We start from the raw sequence: 20,036 nt of genomic DNA on the forward strand, positions 1-20,036 counted from the left end.
TTGCTATTCGTATAAGCCAACATCACAATCATAAAACACCATTGCTATTTGTATAAGCCAACACCACAATCATAAAACACCATTGCTATTTGTATAAGCTAACACCACAATCATAAAACACAATTGCTATTCGTATAAGCCAACACCACAATGATTAAAATACATTGACTATTCGTATAAAACATGTGAAGAGGAAAAATCATACCATTGGGTGTTCGGTATGGGTGTGGGAGAGAGGACGGTGGTGAACTTATCCCTGTCTGGAACCAGAAGCAGTGAATTTAGAGCACGCAACACGTCTGCCTGTAGTTCGGGCAACACCAGAGAAGATTCTTCTTCGAAGTTGTTCCCTTGAGACGATGGATGCGATGGATGCTCTTGACTTCTGGCCTGACTTCTCGCCTGAGTTTGAGAGGGTCGAACTGGAGAAGGCGGAGAGACATCCCGACTTCTGGCCTGAGTCTGTGGATTGAAGTGGACTTCTTCTGAAGGAGTCCGGTGTAGTTTGGGTGGAGGTGGATGTGTAAATGAGTTCTGAAAAAGTTGTTGCGGCGGAGGATAGTTCCGGATCTGGGCTGATGATTATTGTTACAAACCGCCGACTTGTACTTCAGGCGTCTGCAGAGGAGGAGGATCTTGTACCGCCGGCGTGAAGTTGTACTGACTGGTCAGAGTGCTAGGCCGTCGATTTGGTGTTGCCCCTATCGGTCTCTGAGTAACGTTAGGAGCAACCTTCCTCTTTCTTCCTCGATTCGGCATCTTGTTGGTGATTGATAGAGAGACTTAATGATTCGAAGAGACAGAGAACGAGAGAGGTAACGAGAGAGGTTTGGATCGAGAGAGTAGGGTTTGAGAGAGGTAACGAGAGAGGTTTTGAGAGAGGCGATCGAGTTCGAGAGGATAGGGTTATTGTCTTGTGAGAGTAGGGTTTTTAGGTTAGTTAGTGGTTAATGGGCTAAGTTTAGGAATTTGTAGGCCTTAATTAGTTAATTAGGAAGTGGGTTTGGGCCTAAATTAGTCCAATTGTAAACATTTAAATTATTAAAGTACAAATTATAATAATAAAATTAATTTTTATTTTGGTAAAAAATATAATTACAAATTTAAATTATTTTAGTACTTATTAATCCTTACTGAAAATTAATTTAAATTACAGACTATAACTATAATTTATTTGGGTTTAAATACTGAAACAAATTTAATATTATTTAATAAAGTACTTAACATATATTATATTACAAAGTTATTAATACTAAAACAAACTTAGTGTTTTTTTATTTTTGACAAATAATGATATATATAGTATATTAAACATATTAAGCATATGTATCTTCGTCTTCTTCTTCTTCATCATCAGAAGAAGATAAATTACACAAAAATTCATCTTCTGGATCCGCATCTCCGACTTCGTAATCAAGGTTTACTTGATTAGCTTCTTCTACCAAATTGTTGACTATGAGATCTTCAATTGTAGTTATCAATACAACATCATCAGTTTCGGTTTGCAACAGAGCTGGTTCGTTGTTTTCGTATTCTCTTGAAATGTTTCCTCTAGGATTTACTTTTAGAACACTGTGCCACTCACGCTTTGGTTTCTTTATGTATGGATACGGAATATAGCAAACTTGATCTGCTTGAGATGATGTTTGCAAAATCATTAATTAGTATGGATAGTTACATTTATGTGTAAATATCTAAATTATATGGAGTCTTTACGTACCTAGAATAAATGGTTCATATTTGTTGTATTTCCTCGATGTGTTCACGTCTACAACACCACTATTGCACTTCCGAATACCTCTTCCGAGAACAGAATCATACCACTTACACTTAAAAAGTGTGATCTGATCTTCAAATTGACCATCCCCTCATATTCAAGTTCTATGATATCGATTATGTTCCCCTAGAAATCCGCGCCATTAGATGCATCAGTGTAATTTTCACCAGTAACACATACACCATAGTTACATGTCTTCCGTCTAGCACCGTGAGTCTGCGTATAAAACACATAGGCTCTTGTATAGTACATTGGCCAAGTTTTGACCTTGTACGAAGGTCCATGCACTATCTCTTGAACCCAAGTAGGGAATGGATTTGTGGCATTCCAGTATATAACCTGCATTTACATAAAAATATGGCTATATATCAATATATTTATATATTAAGTATAAATAAATGCATTAATAAGATCAAAAAGTTGTGTAGACATACATAATCTTTCACCCACACATGATATTTTTCAGCTCGTTTCGTGGAGAGTTCTTTTTCGGTCAATCGCGGATATTTTGTAGAAAGAAAATCCTCAAACATACTAACAAAGCAACACATATATTATGTGAGAACTAATTGTGGATTTTCTAAATGAAAATGTAAGTGGAGAATCTTTTTTATATACCTCTCAATTGGTTGAAAATAGTCACAATTTCGTAAAACATATGCATGGGCACATTGATAGTCTCTCTCTGAAAGCCATACTTCATGCATTTCCCCACTTGGACGACCGACGTAAGTAAATATATTAGGTACTCCAGGGACATGAAACACAGGGACTTCACCTTCGTTGAATCTTGTTAACCTGATCAAATGAGTTAATTCAAATTAATGATAATATATAGTTATCTTCAAATATCTAAATTATATATGCATTTAATTACCGTGACTTTGTTTGTATATGATCGGCAAAGTAGTGCTCTGAGAAATAAGCAATCTCGTCATTGATATATGATTCAACAATTGATCCTGCCGCAAATCTTTTGTTCTTTGCTTTTCCTTTCAACTTTTTGAAAAACCTTTCAAAAGGATACATCCACCTATACTGTACAGGGCCTCCCAATTCTGCTTCATAAGGAAGATGTATAGGCAAGTGCTCCATCATATCAAAGAATGATGGTGGAAAGATCTTTTCTAAGTTGCATAAGATCAAAACAATGTTCTGCTTTAGAATCTGAACGCGACTTTTTTGCAAAGTTCTCGAGCATAAGTCCTTGAAAAATGCTCCAATCCCTACAAAATATATACTCAAATTGCATGTCTCACAAAATTAATATATTCATATATACTCGTTGTATAGACTAAGAAATAGCGTAGTACCTGATAACGCAAGGTGAACGTTTCGGTCTAGAAGTTCTGCGAAGATAAATGGAAGTAGTCGCTCAATAAAAACATGGCAATCATGACTCTTCATTCCTGAAAACTTGTCATTTACCAGATCAACACAACTAGCCAAGTCTGACGAATACCCATCTGGAAATTTCACCGCATGCTTGACACATTCAAATAAACTTGTTTTGGCTTCCTTTGTCAATGTATATGCTGGGAATGGAGCTTTACCCTTCCTATCAATATGTAACTGTGGTCGAGAACAAAATTGTTCTATGTCCAATCTTGACATGATGTTGTCTTTAGATTTACCCTGCACACTCATAAGAGTATACAAGATGTTGTCCACAAAATTCTTCTCGGTATGCATCACATCAATATTATGTCGGAGATTGAAATCTTTCCAGTAAGATAGCGACCATAATATGCTTTCTTTGTGCCAATTATGTTCCTCTCCATAGCCTTCCATCTTCTTTTCATAACTGTTACCACTGACGTCCCTGGTTTTTGGTGGATTTACGCATTTCAAACGCTCGTAATAAACTTGCTCACCAGTTAAAGACTGCGGTGGATAGTCGTTAGAAGCGTCTCTTCCCTTCAAGAAATCTTTTTTGTTCTTCCTTAATGGATGACTATGAGGAAGGAATCTTCGGTGACAGTCAAACCAACATGTCTTCCTTCCTTTCGGTAGATAAAACAACTTTGTACTTTCCATGCAAATTGGACAAGACAATTTACCGTGGGTGGTCCATCCCGATAACATGCTATACGCTGGAAAGTCGCTTATTGTCCACATCAGCACAACTTTTAGATTAAAGTTTTGATTCAAAGAAACATCATATGCATCGACTACAGTAGACCACAACTCTTTTAACTCCTCAATAAGAGGTTGTAAGAAGATATCGAGACTAGCTCGCGGATGATTTGGCCCAGAATTCAGAATTGTAAGAAAAAAGTACTCCATATTCATGCACATACCAGGGGGTAAATTATATGGAGTCAAGATCACAGGCCACAGTGAATGATTACGAGACATGCCAAATGGATTGAACCCATCGGTACATAATCCAAGATAGACGTTACGGGGTTCTTCCGCAAACCGAGGGTTAAGCTCTTGGAAATATCTCCACTCCGCCGCATCAGAAGGATGATTCATTTCTCCCTCTTTTGATTGGTGCTCCGCATGCCATCTCATTGCCGCTGCAGTCTTTTGGCTCTGATACATTCTCTTCAACCTATCAGCAATAGGTAGATATCACATACGACTATATGGTACTCTTGTTCTCCGTCGGTCCTCCTTAGGCTTCCATCTTGGTGAACCACAAAATAGACATGTTTCTTCCTTTTCGTCTTCTTTCTAGAAAATCATACAATTGTTAATACAAACATCAATTGTATAATATGGAAGGCCTAAATTACGCATCAATTTCTCTGTCTCGTAATGTGAACCGGTAGAATGGTTGCCTTCTGGTAAATAATCCATCAAAATTCCGCAAACCGAATCCACTAACTTTTCACTCATATTATACTCCTCCTTATTTTGCATGACTCGAGCAGCTAATGACAATTGCGAGTGACCTTCACGACAACCATCATATAAAGGAGTTTTTGCATTATCTAACAAGTCGTAAAATTTCTGCGAATGGTTTTGTACCGGTTCTTCCACATTCTCATAACTATCATTTTGATGATAATTATCATCTAAACCCACATTATAACGAAATGCATCATTAACCTTATCCATATATAGATCTTCTACTACATTACCCATTTCTTCATGACTCCCATCATACGTCCTATGATTGTAACTACTTCCTATATCCTAATTGATTTCTTCTATGTGGTTATACCAAACATAATAATCTGGCATAAATCCATTACTAAACAGATGACTCATAACTCTTCTACCCGAGAGACATCTATTGTTCTTGCAAACACTACATGGACAGAGAAACTTACCGCCATTATTCTGAACTGTATCTTGGCTACTTGCAAACGATAAGAATTGGTCCATCCCCACTTCGAATTCAGATGAAAAATTTCCCATCACTTCATCGAATCTCTTGTACATCCACTCCCGATAATTACCGCCATTACCACCATAATTGTAATATCCCACCATTGTATATATATATATATATATATTGTTTTTTTTTGACAACTATATATATATATTTTTTTTTGGGAGAAAATATAAGTTTTTAGAAAGCCAAACTTTTTTTTTTGATCTAGAAATTTTTTTTGTTTGGGAAGGAAAGACACTTGTGTCGGAATGAAGAAAACAAATGGGTGCAATTCGTTTATAGAGACTAAACCTAGGTGACTAATAGGCGACTACTTAATAAAAGTTGGTACACCAACCCCCACATGAAAAACACGTTTTTTTTAACTGTCTTTTACGACTATTTGGCGACTACGGGTGACTATTTAATGACTCGCCGCAAGAGTCGCAGAGCAGTCGCCAAATATACGACTATCATCTGTGGTCGGTACTGTAGTCGCTATTTGACGACCATCTTACGACTATCTTAGGACTCGCCGAATGAGTTGCACAATAGTCGCTAATTTAACGACTATCAACTGTGGTCGGTACGGTAGTGACTCAGTAGCGACTAAATTATTGTAGTTACAACGTAGTCGCAAAGTGGTCACTATTTGGTCGTTATTTTTGGCGACTACAAATGTAGTCGCTAATCACCTGTTTTCTTGTAGTGATCTAGAGATTTTGTTTTTATAATAATAATATATAATTTGACTAAAAAAATAACTTGTGTTATTATTTTCCATTTCTCGTGGTTCTGCTACAAAGAAATTGTTCAGTGCTATTTTTGCCGCATACGCACACCGTCGTATCACGGAAAAATCCAAACGTTACGTTGTAAGCTAGACAATATACGAAGACTATGAAGCCTGACGAAACATCTTTATTTTTATTTTATACTAATTAACACAGTATATATCAACACAGCACACACAAGAAGTTTATAATTCTTATCTTTATATTATGTATCACTGTAAGTAAGTTGTAGAAATTATTATCTGATCCTATTTAATATTTAATTGAGAGAATTTACGTAGATTTGGTGACGTTGTTGGATACTTCTTTATAACTGTATGTCTCAACTCGTCCACGTTCACCATTTTTAGAACCTTCAAACCTGCTTATGACGTTACTCTACATAACTCGACATATAATATAAATGAACTTTTTCTAAGATTTGTTTTTGGCTTTTATTAATATTCATTGCATACCTCAAACGCAAGAGGAATTGACGTCTTCTTAATTTGAACGAACACTTAGAACTAGGTGGAGAGAGTCCTATCCTTAAGATGACAACATTGTTTCCAACTGCCGTACCAGTTAAGATCTTTGCTTCAATGACTCTAGCACCCAAACATATGACAATTAATCTGGTTCCATTACAAATTCCTTTTTTTTTTCTTCATGTTTCATGAGAGCATAACTGGAGAGCCTATCTTTAGTTTCAAAAAATGATTTGACAGACCTGAAAATTTGAGTTAGTTAAAAAGTTATGCAGCATATGAAGAAGGAAGGGCTTCAGTTTATATTCCAACATACTATATTAGATAATATTTTTCTAAATAAAATATTTTCATAGAATAAAATGTTTTGTGTATAGCACTGTCGATTTTTAGGGTTGTCGAATAAAAGTAATGCTTATTTAATTTTTAACAGAATTAGGAACACACACAATTTACCAGAGAAAAAAACAATAATTATGCCAACCATAATTGTTTTTCCGTTTATTGCATTGTAATGATTAGTGATGCATTTTAATTGTTTGACTTTTTGGATAGAAGACAATATATGGATTTAAATTACAATGAAATGAACATGTATGAATTACAATGAAATGAACATGTATGAATGTAGAATACGTGTATAGATATGGCCCATTTGTGGAAGTTGGTTTTTGCATATTTGTGAAAGATGGTTGTTGCAAAAATACGGTTTAACCATATAGGGATTATTTTTTTTTCATGAACAAATGTCAACTCTTGAAATGCAAGTGTCCAGTTTTTGGAAGCAAGTTTTAAAAAGAAAACTCGTAATAAGATATATGTATGATCTGACGCTCCGAAACAATCTCATATGAGAAGGGGATTTAACGGTACAGAATATAAAACATAAATTAGATCCAACTCGTAATATACTCTTAACACCATTTAATTTTGACAAGTGACAACCATGCTTTAACAAAAAAAAAAAAGTGTCAACCATGCATAACTCCACACGAATGTATGGTTTCAATTTTATTAAAGGTATTTTAAACACACATAATTTCCACACAACACAATTATTACTTTTTTCTCGCAATAAATAATTAATTATTCAGCTCGGTAGCACACGGACCACTAGTACCTGTACCTAGTGGGATCACGAGCAAATTAAGATAAACTTCTTCGACGAAGTCCGAAAGAGAGACGCCAAGCATTAATGAAGTAATCTGGCACAAATCCGAGAAGAAACCACTGAAGGGAATGAGCCCAAAACGGCGAGCAACGGGATCCAATTCCGATCTCCCCCACCGCCGCTTTTGCGTAGACTTCCGGCGACGGTATAAAGAAGCTTGGTTTATTTATAGCTGCTACTTCCGACACCATCCTGGTTGCAACATATAACGGCACCTGCCCATTTGGTTGACACACGTACGTATTATAACGTTATTTTCTTTTACGCATTACATGGGGAGTCCAAAAATATGATATACTACATATATTGGATAGTCTTTGGAGAAATAAAGAAAAAGGTACCTGGCACTGGACATCAATACCAAACTTCTTATATTCCACATGTAGGGATCTTGTTAGTGCATCAATATAACTGCATACACGTACGTTCATGCGTTTAGAGATTTATTAATGTGATAATATTCTAGTAGATAATATAATGATAGAGTACTTATTAATCATCAATGCAAATGTTTAGATAGTACTACTTTCCTTTATTGTGCAATGAAAAGGAAAAATACTACCAAATAAAAATGTTAGTGATGCCAAAAAATAAAATAAAAATGTTAGTAATCATTTTTACAAACAACAACACTAAAGACTGAGGTTCTCTCGTGTGATTATATACCTCATTAATTACGTTGTTTTAAGAAATACGAAAGTCACGTGTCTTCATCGGGGAGATATATATCACGTAAATTGGAAAATTAGGCAACTTTTGGGATAGTCAAGCTCCACACAAGTGCTAATAAGCTTTTCCCGTATTTACTATACAACAACTACCAAGAAAAAGAAAGATCGGAAGGAAGAATATTGATCTAAAAATTATGCAACTCACCATTATGCACTTTTGTAGGAGACCCTCATTAAATTGAGAAATCAAAGTAGAAAGAATTACACTTAGTTAAATATATAGCTGAAGTTCAAAACCAAAATATTTTTAGTCATTTTATTAGTTATTCCTTGTCAAACTAGATGTTCGTTAAGATTCTATTTTATGAGATATACAAACAAGTAAAAGTCATGATGGTCCTGTTGGTTAGTATATGCATTAAAGTTGCTTATGGTCCTGTTGGTTAGTATATGTATTAAAGTGCGCACTTGGTTAGTCTTTACGCTTTGGTGGCGGCGTAGATGGCGCAGAGAGGATAAGAAGGGACCACAACAGCGGCACCGGAGCTAGTATTGACGATGGCTCCTCGGCGACGTTGAAGCATTGGTCGCATGAGAGATCGTGTGACCCATGTGGTTGCTTCAAGATTAACCCTTACGATTTTGGTCCATGTGAGTTGGTCAATCTCGTGGAAGAACATATCTCGTGGGTAAGTTATCCCAACGTTGTTTATCAGAATCCCAACTTCTAAGCCTTTGATCTCTTCCTCGATTACTTCATATCCTCCTCCTGCACAATAATTAACAAAAAGAAAAACACTTTTAAGAAATTAGTTGTTTCTTTTTTCTTTTCAGTGTCATACAAACCCTTAAACAAAAAAAAAAACTTTCATTGTAAGAAAACTTCTCTTATTGATGAGAAATAGTTTAAAGAAATAATTAGAAAAGTTCATTTGAAAAAAAATATTCAACTTTTAAGTTTAATATTGTAAACTGCATATATTACTTTTTTTGGCAATGCATTCCCGTATTTTTTTTTTTTTGCATTTTACGAACACAACATACATATATATATATAATATTAATGGTATATTTACCCTGTTTTTAGTAACAAAGAATATTTATTCATAATTACCGTCATCATGTACTAGTATAAAATTATAAATACTCGTACACTGTACACACACAGTAAAATATATATAGACCAAAACTAAGAAGTGCATTTACTACTCAGAGATTACCAGATGAGAAGGAGATAGAGAAAGCCTATGACGCATACGACATGGAGGTGCCATGGCTGATTATCATAGATGCATGCTCTCTGCATGTTCTTCTTTCTCTTTCTTTCCTTTTTTTTTTACCTTTATTTGTTTGCTTATTATTTGTCATGTTATCTTGGCTTGAAGCCAACTCTTTATGTAGGAAAATTACTTTACACATAATGAGTGAATCTAAAATAACTTCTAGCTTACAAGGAAAGGCCAAATCAATATGAAACACAGAAATAAAGGAAGAATATTTTCTTTCTAGGGAGATTGGTAGGTTGGGTGAGGTCTCATCCGTGATCACACAAAACCATCTACGGCGTAATCTTTTGTATTATTACATTGTTTGGTATTGTAAGTTGTTAATAATCAATCCTAGTGTCTCATATTTGAATCTTAAACTTCTATTTTTTTTCTTTTTTTTTGCTTATGTTTTACTTACCTTTTCCTTGTTGTTTGTTTCATTTTGTTTAAATAATTATTGTGTTTTATTACAGCTGTAATGAAAGTAATTTATACTAATTTAAATTTATTAATATCTTAAAAATATAAGAAAATTATATGAAGTTTATATAACTAATATCATTAGATGTTTGAATGGTAACAACTTTTAATTTGCTTTGGACCTTTGTTATCTATGGATCGGCCATATTCCTAAGGTTGTTGTATGTCATTTAAATTTGAGAGATTCTAGCATCCATAAAAATAGTTTTGGAGATTTAATGGGGTAAAACTTTAATAGGTAGAGTTGTTTTTGGAAAAATCGGAATGTATAGATGTTGTTAAGATTTTATGGCAATAAATGTAACAAATGTTGGTCAATTTAAGAAAGTTTAGTATTTGATTTTCTGCAATGTTATTTATGGAATTGTTTTAGGGGTTAATGTTGTAAATAAAACAAATAAAATAACCAAAACTTCAAGGGCATAACACAAAATGTATTTCAAAAATAATAATATAGATAACACGATTTCTAATCTTGTGGACTAAGATGGATGTTATATTCTGGTAACTGGTATCAACGTTTTTTAAAAAAAATAGTATAGAAACGGGAAGAAGATGGTGGGTGTCGTCTTCTCTCGGTAGCAGAGTCGACAACAACAAAAACGTGCTCACAAGGATTTGATTTTTGTCAAATATGCCATATTTTTTTAAAAAAAGTTTCTAAATGTGCCATATTGTTTTCAATCTTACGAAATGTGTCATATTTGGCATTATGGCATAAATTGTTGCCCACCAAAATGAAAACAAAAGGTTAAAGTTGTCTACGAAGGTTGAAGTTGTCCACCTAAAGAGTTAAAATTGTCCAAAATGTTAAAGTTGGCGACTGAAAGGGTTAAAATTGTCCAAAAAAAATAAGTTGTCCACCAAAGGAGTTAAAATTGTCCATCAAATGTCAAAAATGTTGTCCACCAAATTAAGTTGTCCGTCAATTGCTATCGTTGTGGCACATTTGGAAAGACTTAATCAATTATGGCAGATTTGAAAAGAAAAAACATTGTTCATGGCACGTTTGATAGTTTTCTCTTCCCCCAGTAAATTCACCGATACATTATTTAGAACTCTTTAAATACACGCATCTAATTTTGGGATGCGTTATCAGTTAAACGAATTGACATATTTTCATATCTAGGTGACAGTAGGGTTTTCCCTAGGGATAAATCTTTATTTATAGGAGTTTTAGGTTTTCTACAAAGTAACGGGCTAACAAGATTTTGTTGGGTTTTTTACCCAAGGTATCCAAAACAAACCGGACAGGTTTACCTGATTCAAGCTGGGATATTATAAACAAATTTCAATATAGCATACAAAATAGGTTGAGAAGAAGAAACATTAATCATGTTATGATATTGCTCAGCTAATGTATCCAACTAAACCGACCGTTGGAGGTTTTCCTTTTCGATGCTATTCCACTAGCAATAAAGTATAAACTTTTTTACACAACCTTCTTTTTTAATGTCAATGACCAGAAGCTACGCTTAAATTCGTTCCATCGAAAAAACAATATGTACTTTTCTCTTGTTGTTCTCTATATAGTTTAAAGACAAGCTTTTCTGGTTAGAGCAAGTTAATTTATAATTATATTGTATAAAACAAATTGTTAATCACTTTTTCAGATGATTACCAAATACACCACTTTTTTGGGTTTGAATTCTATGATTTCACCTCCAACTCATGGAGGGTTCTTGATGTCACTCCTGACTGGGATGTAGCGGAACATCATTTTGGCGCATCTTTGAATGGAAATACCTTTTTTTATTGCTCAGGAGAAAATGGATCTTGATGTTGGATTTGTAACAGAGTTGGAAGATTTTTTACTCTGTTTTGATTTTACGTACAAGCGTGAGATTTGGACCGCCACTGCCTCTTCCGATTCACTCTAAAATCAATGAGACTGTGACACTCTCTTGTGTTGGAGAAGAAAAGCTCGCTGTGCTACGTTAGCGGTGGTTGTCAAGTGATATATTGGAGATATGGGTTACAACCAAGATAGAGCCCAACTCGGTGTCGTGGAGCAAGTTTCTGGAAGTGGATATGTGGCCTCTCACTGGTTTTCAGTTTGACTATGAATATGGGAGCTTCTTCATTGACGAAGAGCAAAAGGTTGCTCTGGTTTTCGATTTCGAGGAATACGACAAACCCACTGGTACCTCTACGTACCATACAGCTTTCATCATCGGAGATGATGGATACTTCAGAACTGAGAGACTCGGAGTAATAGCTAACGAACGTCGGAACGTGGATCCCAATTCTGGGTATAACTACGTTATTGGTCCCTCACTCGTGTGCTTTTCTGCTGATTTTCCAAGTTTAGTGCAAATCAACCAACCGCTCTAGAGATGATAAACTGTTGCCTTATCTGTTTATATTGCATGCTACGTACTGAGTGAATTGTGTTGCTACTTTTTTCTATTATAATAATTTAAGATTTCGGCTTACTATATATTAATCATCTGAAGGCAAATCACTACATGTTTTATCAATTCTGCTGCATGCTACATATTGTTATCTATACGCAAACAATAAAGCTTCCTTTCTCTTTTGTTCCAAAACTTCTAAATTTGTACGTTAAAGTATATCCAGACTCATAAAATAGCGTAGGTTAGTATCCGATCAACATTTCAAATGGATATTGTCATTACGCAGACGGCAACAGTCTACGAGAACGTCCTTTCCTAAGGTTGTTGCATTTGATACGTTACCATTGGCTCTATACTTGGCAATCCTTAAGCAGCCGTCTCCTCGTATAACTTTCCAACAGAGATCGTAAAGACGAAAGGGGAGAAGAGAGAGAGAGAGAGAGAGAGAGAGAGAGAGAGAGAGAGAGAGAGAGAGAGAGAGAGAGAGAGAGATAGTTTTTTACACCATCAAATTTTAAAGATCATCCATTAGAGATCATCCGTTCTAATCATATATTGGAAACATATCATTCATTTCTTTTTATTTTTAAAAGGCAAATTAAATCAGAAAATTAATCCATCGCATTTAGGGGTTTGCCAGGCCTTTTGTATTTAACATTCGCTGCATTGTTTCTGTTCGAGAAGGTTAAACACTAATTCCGTTTTGGTCATTCTTGTTTTCATCTTTGTTTTAGCTGAAAGAATTATCTTTTAAGTTATGTAAGATTTCATGTTTGCTTTAATCATTGATGGGATATCACTTGCCTATGCGTTGGAGGAACCTGGATATGAAAGACATCTTCTTAGAGCTGTCCATTGGTTATTTGGTTGTGCCTCAGTGATTTGCTCCCGTTCATCACCAAAACATAAGGCACACTGCCGCACTGCTACGTTCTTACTTATCTTCCATCATATATAGTACGGTCATGAATTTTGTCATCTCTTCTATTTGGCAACTTTTCTCTTGAATTTATAATTTATTGTTATGAATTATGTCCCATCGATCGATTTTGAATGGGAAAAGTGTGTTTTAAGTTTTTATCGTTAGAATTGCATGATTATATACGAATAGGTCAAATAAACCTTACGCCAAAACAGGAGGTGGTTTAATCTTCGTTGATAAAATGTATCTGTTCATGAGGACGATACCATCCATGACAAAGTTCATTTCTGTGATTCGACTCAACTATATTGTGCATCTCCATCTTTCTGAAGTAAATTTCTAAAACCATATAAAACCCATAAAACAATTGTAGGCTAGTAGCTTCATTTTCTCTAATCATGTCCAAATATATAATTAACAGTGTTAAAAGAAAGCGATAGGCGGTATCTGGGCGGTGACCGAGCGCCTAACGCCTATAACGCTTAGTCGGAACATAGACGGTTTTTAGCCGGTTTAGGCGTTTACAACATAAAACATTATATATAAAAAATTATGTTAAAAAAATAAAAAAATTATAAATTATAAACAAAAGTAAGCAAAATATATTTATTTAAGTTATATTAACAACATATAAATGTTTATAATTACGTATACAGATGTAAACCTTAATAATTTAAATATATATAGTTAAAAATCAAAAATAAATATTAAAATAAAATTTATGTAATTTTAAGCGGTTCAGACAGTCATCTAGGCGTTTGTTGAACGCTTAGCGCCTAGACGGCCGCCTAGACCGCTTTCTTTGAACACTATTAATTAACAATGTATATATGCATCAATCTATATATGCATCATATGCATGCTGTTGGAGATAAACTACAAGGAAAAGTAATTTAATAAACTACAAATATATGCATGTGTCTTTTTGTTCACTTACCTATATAACCTATCAATTATATATATTTCGAATATTCATTTTTTTTTCGAATATTCATGGTTAGTTATTTTTTTCTGGTCCACTGGGCTTATATATTAATTATCCTTGCTGTATATATTTATATGCTCTTAAGCAAAAGTTAGCATTATTACTTTACTGCAGAACCAAAAAGCAAAAAGTATATAATCGTGAGAAAATTAAGATAAACGTCTTTTACTAAGCCCGATAGAGAGACGCCAATTATCAAGGAGATTATCCGGCACAAGTCCGGCAAGAAACCACTGAAGGGAATGAGCCCAAAACGGCGAGCAACGTGATCCGATTCCGATCTGCTCCACCGCCGCTTTTGCGTAGACTTCCGGCGACGGTACAAAGAAGCTTGGTTTATCTATAGCTGCAACCTTTGAAACCATCCTCGTTGCCACATATAACGGCACCTGCCAATTTGGTTGACACACGAACGTGTATATAATATAACGTTATTACTGGCGGACGCACGTTGACCGTGGGTGTGGCACGTGCCCCACTCTATTTTTTGTTTTTCCTTGAATAAACAGTGTAATATTTATTTATATACCCCCTAATTTAGTTATTAGTCTTATATATCTTCTTTTACGCATTACATGGTAATTAATTAGTCCGAAAATATGCTATAATACACACATAATATACGTACCTGGCATTGGACATCAATACCAAACTGCTTATATTCCACATGTAGAGATCTTGAGAATGCATCAACATAACTGCATACACGTTCATGCATGTGTTCATAGAGTTATTAATGTGACAATCTAGTAGATATGTAATACTATAATGATAGAGTCTACTGAGATGAATAATTTAGGCTAGTAAAAATTTAGCAGTAGTACTATTTATTGCTTTCAACGTAAGAACGCAATAGTTGTCTTTTTTTTTTACAAATAACCACACGCTAGACTCTAACTCTTAAGGTTCTCTATCTCGTGTGGTTTATATATACTTCAATATTAGTTTACTTTGAAGCATATATCCACCTAACTGAAGTAATAAATAAGAAAGTCACGTACGTGTCTTCATCGGGGGAGATATATGCATCACGTGAACTGGAATAAATTAGACGTTCTTTTGGATAGTCAAGCTCCACAAAGTGCTAATTGCGTATTTATTATACAACAACTACCAAGAAAAAGAAAGATCGGAAGGGAAACCTTAATCTAACAATATTTTGCAACTCACCACTATTCACTTTTGTAGCAGACCTTTATTAATTTGAGAATTCAGACTAGAAAGAATTATACTTATGTAAATTTAGCTGAAGTTCAAAACAAAAGAGTTTATAGTGTACTTATTCCTTTGTCAAACTAGATGTTTTCTAAATTTTAACTTTATGATCATAGACAAAAAAAACTTAAATTAAAATAACTTAGTAACAAGCTTTGTGATATTTTATTTACTAATGTCCTTATTAGCATTTTTCTTATGATCTCAAAAAAGTAGTCACGGTCCTGTTGGTTAGTAGTACGTATTTATGTATAATTTGTGCAGTTGAACAGAAAAAGAAAGAAGTAAATGAAAAGTGAAAGTGGTTAGTCGTCCTTACGCTTTGGTGGCGGCGTAGATGGCATAGAGAGGATGAGAAGGGACAACAACGGCGGCACCCGAGCTAATATTGACGATGGCTCCTCGGCGGCGGTGAAGCATTGGTCTGATGAGAAATCGTGTGACCCATGTGGTTGCTTCAAGATTAACCCTCAGAATATTGGTCCACGTGAGTTGGTCAACCTCGTGGAAGAACATAGCTGATGGGTAGGTTATCCCAACGTTGTTTATCAGAACACCAACTTCAACGCCTTTGATCCCTTCCTCGATTACTCCATAATCTCCTCCTACACATTCAAAAAAAAAATATATATATATATTATATATATATATAACAAAAAGAAAAACACTTCTAAAAAACTTCCAGTGTAATAAAGTCCCTTAAAATAGAAATGAAACACTTTCATAATTGTAAGAAAACTTCACTTATTGCTCAGAAATATTAGCAAAGTTAATTTTAAAATATTGAATTCTTGAGTTTAATCTTGTAATTAAACTGCATGTAATAATCTATAAGTGTACTTATGTACTATTTATTTGCAAATCACATTATATATAATAAGTGTAAATGTATATTTACCCTGGTTGTTGAAACAAGAACAATTACTCTTAATTACTATCATCATGTACTAGTATTTATAATCGTACACACACCCAGTAAAAGTGTAAAACTATGTAGTTATATATAGACTAGTTCAATATAGGATTGACCAAAACTAAGAAGTGCATTAACTATAAGGGATTACCAGATGAGAAGTCAAATGGAATGATCTTGATCTTGATGTGGGGAAACTCTTGTCGGAGATCATCAGAGACAGATTCAAGCTTCGAAGGGTTTCTACTGACTAGGATGAGGTTAAGGCCGTGTTTGGCCAGCTCGTGAGCAAAGGCGCGTCCGATCCCTTCGGTGGCTCCAGTAACCATAGCCCACGAACCGTAACTCTTGAGCCGCTTCGGGTTTGTGAGGAGGAATCTTGTGACGAACCATTTCAGGACAGGAAAGAATAGTCTAAGAAGAGAGAGAAAGCCTATGAAGCATACGACATGGAGGTGCCATGGCTGACTCTCATAGATGCATGCTCTCTGCATGTTCTTCTTTCTCTTTCTTTCCTTTTTTTCCTTCTGGTTGTTTGCTTATTATTTGTCATGTGATTTTGGCTTGGAGCTAACTAACTCTTTATGTAGGAAACTTAGAGTTGAGAGAGAGAGAGATTTATTTTGTTTACTATATTTCATTGTTGAATCTTAATTACTTTCCACATAGTGAGTAAATCTACAATAACTTCTAGCTTACAAGTTACAAAGAAAGGCCAAATCAATATGAAACACAAAAAGGATGAATATTTATTCTCTAGGGAGATGGGTAGGTTGGGTGAGGTCTCATCCGTGACACAAAATCATCTACGCTTACGATATAAATTTTGATGTTTTGTAATCTTTTGTATTATCGCATTGTTTGGTATTGCTATTAATAATCATCTATCTTTGTTTTAGTGTCTCATATTTCAATCTTAATTTCTTTTCCTTATGTTTTGCTTACCTTATCCTTGTTGTTTTCTCTAATTTTGTGAACTTGTTTATTTTTGTTTAAATAACTATTATGTTTTATTACAGCTGTAACTTATATTTAAATTAATTCATATCTTAAGAATATAATAAAGTTATATGAAGTTTATATAATTAATATCATTGGATTTTTGAATGGTAACAATTTTTAATTTGCTATGGATCGGTCATATTCCTGAGGTTGGGATACTTCTCACTAAAAAACGTCGCATTCAATTTGTAACTTAACGTTTTTGGTGATATCAGATAAATAAACACGCTGTCTAATCTTGTGTACCAGGATGGATGGATATCTTATATTCTGCTATCAAAGAGAATTTTTAAAACTGGTAATAGAGACGTACGGGAAGAAGATGGTGGTGTCGTCCTCTCTCGGTTGCAGAGTCGACAACGAAAAAGCGTGCCCACAAGTTTCTCTCCAATAAATGAACTCCTTAAAAGATCTTACACACATCTAATTTTGGAATGCCTAATTAAACGAATTGACCTCTTTGCATATCTAGATGACTAATAGGATTTCTCCTAAGGATAAAATTCTATTTGTAGGTATTTTAGGTTAGGGTTTTCTACAAAGTAACGGGCTAACGAGGTTTCAAACAAAACGACCATCCAAATTGATGTCAGAAACAAACAAACAAAAATCAACCATATTTTCAAATTAGTTTCAGGCTTTTCTTTTCATCCATATAATCAGATTCAAATGAGATTCTTTGCTCAATCTTAATTTTACTATGCACAAAATGAGTTGAGATGACAATAATCTTTTTTTTGCAAGAAAGGACAAAGTCATTATACAGTTAGGATAAGTGACATTTCATTCAAAAAATAAATATAATTTTAATAAATAAATAAAAAATCAGTGTGCACAAAGGAAAGAATATGATTCTTTATAGGAAAATTGGTAGGTTGGGGTTGGAACAAATTACCAGAAAAGGAATATGCAATCAATTGGTAGACAATCTTTTTGGTGTCAAATTTAATGACTTAGTATTCATGGTAGATTTTAGACATTAATCACGTTATTATATTGTTCAGCTAAATCAGCTCAATTTCAAAATATCTTTGAGGTCTTCCTTTTCATTCATTTATTTCGATGCTAGTTTCGTTCCATCCCAGATGCTAACAACAATAGTATAGACTATTCCCTTGTTGCCTCCACATATAGTCTAAACTCTTAAGACAAGCTTTTCTGGTTAGAGCAAGTTATTTCTTGCGTTTGGTTGTATACGTCAATTCCAAAGCTCAATTCTTGGGAATAGAGAATATAGTTAATGAGTGGTAGGTATGAGGCAGTCGAAGTACAAAAACGGCTAGCTATTAAAGAGTCGAAATGTTTTGTTTCGTTAGATGAGGATCATACTCTCTCATTAGAGAGCTATTCAAAAATACTACTACCTTTTTACAGTCATTCAGAACTTTAAAAAGTCGTTTCCGACACAAAACTTGTTAAGTCATGGAACAGATGTTTCACTTTTTCTGAAAAACTTGGGAGAAACAAACAAACCCAACTGTAAGTAATAACGTACTGCTCCATTTCGGAGTCCTAATAGAACATTTCTAGGACTAAGAAACTGAACAACTAAGATGCAAAAAGCTCGCAGGTAATCGAGACATTATTCAGGTTATATATACAAGACGACACCTATCATTCTCTGCTTACGGGTCGACAAAGAATGGGAAGAATAGAGAAGAGAGACTTGAGTAATTTATGTGTTTCTTTTGTGTGTAGTTTCATGTGAGAGACCTAAGTGTCACCTGTCTTGTTACAAGATGGAGGCTAGGAGCCACAGATGCAATAAGAGACTGTACACCATAACGCCAAGCCTTGCTTGAGGACGGCTCATTAATACTCTTCCACCTGAGACCCTGCATTGCAGAAATCAAACCCCGCGCTCAAATTAGATAAAACGATTCTGGGAGCACTTTCAGATCATTTTTTTTTTGATATTGGTGAGTGTTTTACCAGATTCCATCAACCCGATCTGCTATCATTTTTCCTTGTGTTGGAATAAGACCAGACATATTGAGAGATTTGAAGACATGGCCTGCAAGGAATATATATATATATGTGTTTAAATATGAGTCAACTGAGAGGCTCATATCATACTTTAAGCAATAACCGAGATAGATATGTAGACGCCTGTGTTCTGACCTTTATCTTCATCTGTTTCGTTGTGGTTCATCAGATGCTCGGACTCTGAATCTATGTTGATAGAAAGATGATCTGTCGACCCCTTCCTCACTGTTCTCACTTGCGCTGCTGTAGGCACGGGTGATATTGATTTTTTCCCCAAGGCTCCCTGAGCAATAAATGGGTTCAGTCAATCAAAACATAGCAAGAGATCAATGCTAAATTTTATAGTTTAAGATCATAACTTAGCTGCGGATAGACTGAACAAGACAAGGGTCAAGGAATTAGCTGAAATAGCACAAGATAAAATATTACCTTGTCCTCAATCTCGGATATCTCTGAGGTAGAAGGTGCTTCGAAGATGCTTCTTTCGTGAACAATATCAGTCTGAATCGCTTTGCTTTGAAGTTTATCTTCAAATTCTTTGACTTTCAATGATAATTTATCGACAAGTTTTTCACTACTGGCCAACTTTAAACCAAGTTCTTGGGCCCTTGATTTTGAACTCTCTGATTCTAGGAGAAGGGAAGTTATCTTTCTCTCTAGTGCTTGTACGAGTGTCCATGACTCAGACAAGTTTGGGTCTACA

General features: G+C 34.8%; 3 protein-coding genes across 4 annotated transcripts in view; all 3 read right to left on the minus strand.

The window, feature by feature from the left end:
- LOC104743549 lies at positions 1,317 to 4,294 on the minus strand. The gene is made up of 7 exons (XM_010464615.1): positions 3,091 to 4,294; positions 2,817 to 3,003; positions 2,396 to 2,575; positions 2,212 to 2,311; positions 1,945 to 2,116; positions 1,721 to 1,849; positions 1,317 to 1,630 (listed from the first exon to the last, which is right to left on the minus strand). Exons 1-7 carry the CDS (start codon positions 4,292 to 4,294, stop codon positions 1,317 to 1,319), a joined length of 2,286 nt encoding a protein of 761 aa, XP_010462917.1.
- LOC104741318 (very-long-chain 3-oxoacyl-CoA reductase-like protein At1g24470) lies at positions 14,298 to 17,025 on the minus strand. The gene is made up of 4 exons (XM_010462153.2): positions 16,497 to 17,025; positions 15,752 to 16,037; positions 14,846 to 14,915; positions 14,298 to 14,606 (listed from the first exon to the last, which is right to left on the minus strand). The coding sequence occupies exons 1-4, from the start codon at positions 16,837 to 16,839 to the stop codon at positions 14,367 to 14,369; spliced, it is 939 nt and encodes a 312-aa protein (XP_010460455.1). The 5' UTR covers positions 16,840 to 17,025; the 3' UTR covers positions 14,298 to 14,366.
- LOC104743551 (myosin heavy chain, striated muscle-like) overlaps positions 18,730 to 20,036 on the minus strand; it is an 11,931-nt gene continuing 10,624 nt past the window's right edge. The window contains exons 7-10 of one of the 2 annotated variants that reach the window (XM_019236125.1): positions 19,763 to 19,981; positions 19,469 to 19,616; positions 19,280 to 19,361; positions 18,730 to 19,182 (exon numbers count right to left, since the gene is read on the minus strand). In XM_019236125.1, the coding sequence (XP_019091670.1) occupies positions 19,080 to 19,182; positions 19,280 to 19,361; positions 19,469 to 19,616; positions 19,763 to 19,981 (552 nt within the window). In that variant the 3' untranslated portion in view covers positions 18,730 to 19,079. The remainder of the gene's footprint in view (positions 19,183 to 19,279; positions 19,362 to 19,468; positions 19,617 to 19,762; positions 19,982 to 20,036) is intronic. The other variant, XM_019236124.1, reaches the window with a different exon arrangement.

Source organism: Camelina sativa, chromosome 14 (genome assembly GCF_000633955.1).
Source record: "Camelina sativa cultivar DH55 chromosome 14, Cs, whole genome shotgun sequence".
Taxonomy (NCBI): Eukaryota; Viridiplantae; Streptophyta; class Magnoliopsida; order Brassicales; family Brassicaceae; genus Camelina; species Camelina sativa.

Excerpts from the sequence above, each read along its gene's own strand:
- LOC104743549 (XM_010464615.1), bottom strand. The coding sequence starts at position 4,294 with ATGAGATGGCATGCGGAGCACCAATCAAAAGAGGGAGAAATGAATCAT. Across the intron at positions 2,576-2,816 it reads GAATTGGGAGGCCCTGTACA|GTTAACAAGATTCAACGAAG; the intron begins GTATAGGTGGAT and ends TCATTTGATCAG. Across the intron at positions 2,312-2,395 it reads TATTTTCAACCAATTGAGAG|TATGTTTGAGGATTTTCTTT; the intron begins GTATATAAAAAA and ends TTGCTTTGTTAG.
- LOC104741318 (XM_010462153.2), bottom strand. The coding sequence starts at position 16,839 with ATGCAGAGAGCATGCATCTATGAGAGTCAGCCATGGCACCTCCATGTC. Across the intron at positions 16,038-16,496 it reads TCCATTTGACTTCTCATCTG|GAGGAGATTATGGAGTAATC; the intron begins GTAATCCCTTAT and ends TTGAATGTGTAG. Across the intron at positions 14,916-15,751 it reads ATCTACGCCGCCACCAAAGC|TTATGTTGATGCATTCTCAA; the intron begins GTAAGGACGACT and ends ACGTGTATGCAG.